At 35.1% G+C, this 7,431-nt stretch overlaps 1 protein-coding gene across 1 annotated transcript in view; it reads right to left on the reverse strand.

Annotated features, from left to right (window-relative positions):
• Positions 1-1,506: 1,506 nt before the first annotated feature.
• The window catches only part of LOC137628970 (cholinesterase-like), a 107,707-nt gene continuing 101,782 nt past the window's right edge, over positions 1,507-7,431 (reverse strand). The window contains exons 10-12 of the mRNA XM_068360223.1: positions 3,780-3,918; positions 2,227-2,465; positions 1,507-1,676 (exon numbers count right to left, since the gene is read on the reverse strand). Coding sequence (XP_068216324.1) covers positions 1,516-1,676; positions 2,227-2,465; positions 3,780-3,918 — 539 coding nt within the window. The 3' untranslated portion in view covers positions 1,507-1,515. The remainder of the gene's footprint in view (positions 1,677-2,226; positions 2,466-3,779; positions 3,919-7,431) is intronic.

The following is a 7,431-nucleotide window of genomic DNA, read 5'->3' on the forward strand; positions in this document are numbered from 1 at the left end:
ACCTCGAGCCTCAAACAGAAACCTACTTCTTATGATCATCACTAGTATCATAGTAGTATGAAAGGTTATTATAGACTAGAATTATTGACAGGGTAAGAGAGAGAAGCAAAACACATGAACACATTTACATTTATTTCCTACGAAAACCTGCTGTAAAAGTTCACCTATCTTCTTTAACTCAAAATACAAAATAATTGTGGTGCGCATTGTATCCAATATAGTGGTAATTAGTCAGCGTTATAAGAAAGATCATCATCTAAGATAATACCGTGATAACATCCTTGTTGGTTCAATATAACTTTCACTAATGAGTCTTAATTCATCCCATGAAATTTCTTTTCTTTTCAATTTTTTTTTTTTCAAATTCCAGTACAAGGGTAAATTGACAGATGCAAATAAAAACTAAAATCTTAAAAATATATGATTTTTACATAGTTTCTTCTACTTGAAATTAAAATTGATTTCTATTTATTATATAGTGCTGCATTGCTGTAAGAGAGAGCTTGAGCATATTGTAAGTATAAACAACAAAAGAAAGCAAGAAGTACTTCTGTATTACAGAAGCAATACTACCAATGTGATTTATTCTATTCTAAAGTTAAGATGAGCATGCATCTCTTCAACTTTGGACTGCAGAATTACCTGCAAGAAATATAGACTGATTGCATTGATAGCATAAAAATTAATTGCAGATGACAACTGCGGGACAGTAGTAAGAAAAAAAAATCTAATGCTTTTCATTTAAAAAATATCTAAGGTCTATAAAATCAGACCAGATTTACCTAAAAAGAAATATTTAACAAACAAGTCTTCATAATAAAACACTTAATCGGCTCACCAATTAACGTTCACTATAATTCTCAACGAGAAGAAGTGAAAGAGCTCATTCGAGACTTTCTCGAATGTTCTTTCCAGGAAGGGATGAAATGGATTTTGTCTCTCTCCCTGGAAAGCTCCAGTTGATTTTCTTTACGTGTAAGATGCATCATCTTCTTGGATATAACAGCTTCTGGTTGTGCCACCTCTGGAATCTGAACTATCATCAAAAATGGTTTCAGCACAAGTTTCTATTACAGAATCCTCTCGATCGTTTTGAGATCTAAACCAATAGTGGGCTTTGGAGAAGTTAGACAACTGAACTTTCCGTTTGACATCAGGACTAGACTGGACTGGTTCTTGTCGAATTCTCTCCTCCTCATCTTCTTCTTCCTCCTCCACTACCTCCTCCTCTTCTTCATATGAAGCTGCTAATCTCATAAGGGGATTGATCCTGGAAATAGTTCCAGGTGTGCTGGTAGATAATCCCTCACTGGCTTCAAAACCATCTGGTTCGCGTCTTTCCAGATACCCAAATCCAAAATGGGTCAGTTGTTGTTCCGCTGCATGGATTTCTACATGTAAAGGTGGTTCCGAAACCACTGGATTCTCTCTCATAGTAGGCGAAGATGGCTGATCCCGAAGGGTCCCCAGTGTTCGCCTGTAAACAGCTCTTTCACTACTTCTCGTTTCTGTTTGTCATTGATCCTGAAGACTACCTGAGTTTTGCTTCTTTCGTCGTTTAGCGCAAATGACATATGCTATAATGGCTCCCACCAGGAGAAGAATAATTGCAACTAACACCCATACGGCCGACTGGTACTGTGCTGGCTGGTCCGTTGAAGGCTCCCCTGTAATTACTAGAAAATTTCATGAAATTGCTCCAATGTTCAATTATGCTTTTTCGTTAATTATAAAAATAATAAATCTCTGCAAAATTACGATGTAAGTATCTGCAGACTAATATTTCGATTCTTTAAAAAAATAAACAAGCTGGTAAAATTTAAGAAAAGAGGAGAGAGGGAAAAAAACTAAAATACTTCCTTTTCTTAAATCAGTTAGATCATGTGAGTATGCTTCAAAATCGTTGGTGCATATCTGATAGAAAATAGCAATAAGGGGTGGAAATATTTTGGGTTACAGAAATCTTCATGGTAAAAGAGTCCCTGATTACAACTAAAAACACTAGTAAAAGTACAATTTGTGTTTCGTGAACAATCCAAGTTATACTTTTGCAAACATTTGCTTTCTAGTGAGCTTACTGGTATTAGGAGGGATAGATTCATATCTTTTATGTGATGTTTTACCATCTCAGATTTTCTTTTTAGCTTAAAAGATTTTAATGCAAAGCATATTTAAAAACAAAAAAGTATATTTAGAGTAAGGAGGATTTACCCAGTGCAGACTTACTCTGGGTGTCAGTGAAGGAAGGATTGCTACCTGTCGGAATTGGAGGATATGTCGTCGTTCCTCCAGGCGTTGTCCTTCCAAAGGACATGGCTCCTAACTCTGGAAGGAGGTTATTCCAAAAAGCAATCAAGTGATGCTGATAGGACTGATGGATCTGATTGGACTTCAACGATGCATACTTGGGTGTTTGCGGTGTGTATTTCTCCCATCTAGGTGCATACTGGGTTAGCTCTGGTTTACTTTAAGAAAAAATATATTTTCTTGGATTAATGCGAGTTATACTAATAGTACTGGGGAGAATAGCTGTAAACTATGGGTTTATATTTTAGCATATGTGTCAGTTTTGGTAAATTTCTATCAATTCTATATGATGTACGGTTTAATTAAGAAAACTTTTATTACATATAATATAAATTTGTACTACGCACTATTGATTATCTAGTGACTTCTAATCATATCTAGGATTGGTAATTGTGACAAGACATAAATATCCACAATTTCTGAAAAAAAGAGGCGTGATACATACGACTATAATATAGTTAATAAACCGTTGTAGACTAATGAACACTCTTATTGTCTCTAGTTCATCAAAGTAAAAGAAAAAAAAGGAAACAACGCGGTCAAGGAAAAATAGTTAGAATATTGGTGGTCGTAGATATATTAGGATGGTATCCCAATAGAAACTAAAAAGACAATTGTAATATTCCTCCTTAACTTCAGCACCCCACTCCCTCCAACACAACCCAATCCCAGAAAAAGATATGAAAACAGTAAAGGATTACAGTTAACTAAGAAAAAGTAGTTTTTAGTCTGGCAAAACATGCTATGGTAGGCAATTCTCCCCTTCCTCCCACGACACACAAACAACCGTAAATGAATACATTTGGAGTAACTGAACAATATTAATACATGGACCTATATATAGCAACTAAGGGATGTTAAAGTCAGCATCAGCAAGCAAAATGGCATGAATAAAGGAGTGCGGTAGGTGTATTTGTGCAAGGGACACGACAAGGCCTTAGAGACTGACCATATATACATATGATCGGCATCCAGGACCCCTCTCCCTCAAGCTAGGACCAGGGAAGGCCAGCCAATGAGTGCTAATGACTCAGCAGGTAGACCTACAGGGTCCCCCAAACCACCTCATATCTAGCTCACAGTGATGGTGAGGTTGCAGACACTACTAGAATCTATCGACCTTGAACAGGTCTCGAATTCCCGTCCAACAGATCGCCTTTGGACGTTTCCAAAGGCTATCACACTATCAGACATTGAATATTTAACAATGATGTTAGGGACAAATCTACAAATAGTAACAAGGGTACAAGAGAGAATTAATTCTATCGCAAAAATACCTAGTCGACACTTTCAAAGTCAGTAAATATAATGTCTATTAAAACATTCCAGCAGACAGTCTAACAATGCATTTTCTTATACAACAGTTTTTCGTCATGTACAGTATGGTATCTGTATGTTTACTAGAGAGAATGAAGAAACGTACAACATTCATATGAAAAGATTTAGAATCTTTAAACTTTCCATCAACTCACCCGCTGTTCGCAAAAGTATAAACTATTCTCTTGATGTTATCGCTGATGATTTCTTCATTGTAGTTGAGCTGAGAATTGAAGGTTTGTCTGTAGGCCGTGGGAGAGAAGAGGTAGATCATCTCTGTTCCATGAAGCGCCCCTTTATATAGAGAGAATTGAAAATAGTGTTATTAACCAACGAATGAAGGGAAATATAATACCAATGATGGCAATGAGAGTAGAATGACAACATTTTCTTTATTGATAATTACTTCTCAGACAAGATAACTCACCGAATGTATTGATCAAATGAGAAGAGTTTAGTATTTGGGTTATATTTTCTGGGTTATATTTTCTGCTTTTTTATATATGTTGCTCTGTATCGGTTCATAAATAAACTGTATTGTGTATATTTCATAATCTTCTCAGCGATCCACTTTGAAAAAAATAAATCATTAGATTCTCTTATTTATCCTACACAATACCCAAGGTGATAAGATTAAAAATTTCTCTTTCGTAGAATCTATTTAAACTCGTATATTATATCCTTGTTTCCCAGCCCATTTCAGTATGAAGACAGGTCGAAATGAACATGGTCAGAAAAAAACAAAATAAAACTTCGATACAAGCGACGTGTTCCAGAATTCCAGACAGAAAAGCCGGTCACGAACAAGGAATATGTACTAATAGCTTTTTCGGATGGTTTTGGCAGATAGTAATTGACAATCCGTACAGGTAATAGGAAAATAAACTCTTTTGTATTAAAAGCCTATTTATGTTACACTATGTAAATTGATCAATTTCTTTTGGTGTCTTCTAATGAGTCTGTATAAGAAAACAAAACCTTTTTGCTGTTTTTATCTTCAGCTCATTTTTCCTTAAAGTCTTATTAAGTATTCTAATCCAATAAGACCACTTAGCCGCTTTGTAAATGGCAAGTTAATCAGTATAATACACCATGACAAAAGATACACATCAAATGTAAAGAAATCATTCTTTCACTAAATCAAAAGACGTCAAATTTTGTACGCTAGTAATCTACTTAGAACATGAAAGGAAACCCAAATGGCCTTTCCTCTTCTCCACTTTAGCAGATCTGATTACTGTGTGCTACAAGAAACGTAAGAGCCCAACTTTCAATCAGTTCTTTGAGATGAGATCCTGTTACTAGTGTTCTTTGAGATGGCTTTCAGAATGCAAGTCAAAAGGCGAGCTAGTTATCAACAAGCAATCTTGTTTTATATACTTCTTGCATTCATTGTTCATTTTACGAGAACCATTTTGGGCAGTTGGAACTTGCTTCTGAGATTTTTTCAACAATGATGTACTGGGTTTCAAATACTTCCCTTAAAATATTCGAGCTTACAGTGGAAAGTTTCTGACAATAAGATTGATTCTGAACAATTACCTTGGAATGAGCATGCTTTTTTTTTTTTTTTTTTTTTTTTTTTTTTTTTTTACAGGACTTTATTTGTAGTGATCCAATTGGTTTCACACAGTTTTCTGCAGTAACTGAATTTCCTTTCGGGCATATCTTCAAGAGAAAATGTTATTTCTAACCTATTTTCTACAATGCTTGCAACATATTTCTTGCACTGTTAGAGCTCATTTTGGATCAAACTTGTTATGGTAAGGCATGACTGTCTGGCTTTCTTCACCAAAATATGTACGTTAAAGAATTCACATGGTTTCTTAATTTTTTCAAATATCAAATTCTCGTTTCCTATACCAAATATGAATGTAAACAAGTTGAACAGAAATAAAGAGTTTACCATTGACAATTATGTATCTGGGAAATACGATTTCAAAAAAATCGCTTTAAAAGTGGATTTCATTTTTTTCATCAACCCAATAAGGGCAGAAATGAAATCAGAAAAAAAATTATAAAAGGAAAAATTAGATTTTATTGTCTTTCAATGTTATTAAAATCACATGTTTGAAATTTATTATTATTTTTCCATAATATAATAATTAAGATTCTTTAGATACATCAACAAGATAATGTTTATTAATTGTTATTGGCAATTGTCTTTCATAATTACATTAAACCTATTTCTTCTTTCTCCATCTTTCTATAGTTTAATTTCTAGCTTAATAATATAATTGCACGTTTATGTAAATTTAAGTATACGTCATACGTGTACAAATGATTATCACAATGATAACAGCTGAACAAATAATATCAGTCAGTCTTTTTTATCATATTATGTTTTCATTTAAACTACTCTTAACCATGGAAATAGCGTTCCCAAATTACTGGAAATATCACATTAAACTTGAGCTTACTATAAGTAAAAATATTGCAAATTAAACACATAAATGTTATATACACATAACTTTTTATAAAAACTTACACACACACATATATATATATATATATATATATATATATATATATATATATATATATATATATATATATATATATATATATATATACTAAATATGTGTATATATTCATACATGTACATACATGCGCACATATATATACACACAAATATATATATATATATATATATATATATATATATATATATATATATATATATATAATACATACATATACCAAGGCACTTCCCCCAATTTTGGGGGGTAGCCGACATCAACAAATGAAACAAAACAAAAAGGGGACCTCTACTCTCTACGTTCCTCCCAGCCTAACAAAGGACTCAACCGAGTTCAGCTGGTACTGTTAGGGTGCCACAGCCCACCCTCCCCCGTTATCCACCACAGATGAAGCTTCATAATGCTGAATCCCCTACTGCTGCTACCTCCGCGGTCATCTAAGGCACCAGAGGAAGCAGCAGGGCCTACCAGAACTGCATCACAATCGCTCGCCATTCATTCCTATTTCTAGCACGCTCTCTTGCCTCTCTCACATCTATCCTCCTATCACCCAGAGCTTTCTTCACTCCATCCATCCACCCAAACCTTGGCCTTCCTCTTGTACTTCTCCCATCAACTCTTGCATTCATCACTTTCTTTAGCAGACAGCCATTTTCCATTCTCTCAACATGGCCAAACCACCTCAACACATTCCTACCCACTATAGCTACTAACTCATTTCTTACACCCATTCTCACCCTCACCACTTCGTTCCTAACCCTATCTACTCGAGATACACCAGCCATACTCCTTAGACACTTCATCTCAAACACATTCAATTTCTGTCTCTCCATCACTTTCATTCCCCACAACTCCAATCCATACATCACAGTTGGTACAATCACTTTCTCATATAGAACTCTCTTTACATTCATGCCCAACCCTCTATTTTTTACTATTCAAAACTGCCCCCAACACTATGCAACCTTCATTCACTCTCTGACGTACATCTGCTTCCACTCCACCATTTGATGCAACAACAGACCCCAAGTACTTAAACTGATCCACCTCCTCAAGTAACTCTCCATTCAACATGACATTCAACCTTGCACCACCTTCCCTTCTCGTACATCTCATAACCTTACTCTTACCAACATCAACTCTCAACTTCCTTCTCTCACACACCCTTCCAAATTCTGTCACTAGTCGGTCAAGCTTCTCTTCTGCATCTGAAACCAGTACAGTATCATCCGCAAACAACAACTGATTTACCTCCCATTCATGGTCATTCTCATCTACCAGTTTTAATCCTCGTCCAAGCACTCGAGCATTCACCTCTCTCACCACT

This window comes from Palaemon carinicauda, chromosome 37 (genome assembly GCF_036898095.1).
Source record: "Palaemon carinicauda isolate YSFRI2023 chromosome 37, ASM3689809v2, whole genome shotgun sequence".
NCBI classification, from domain to species: Eukaryota; Metazoa; Arthropoda; class Malacostraca; order Decapoda; family Palaemonidae; genus Palaemon; species Palaemon carinicauda.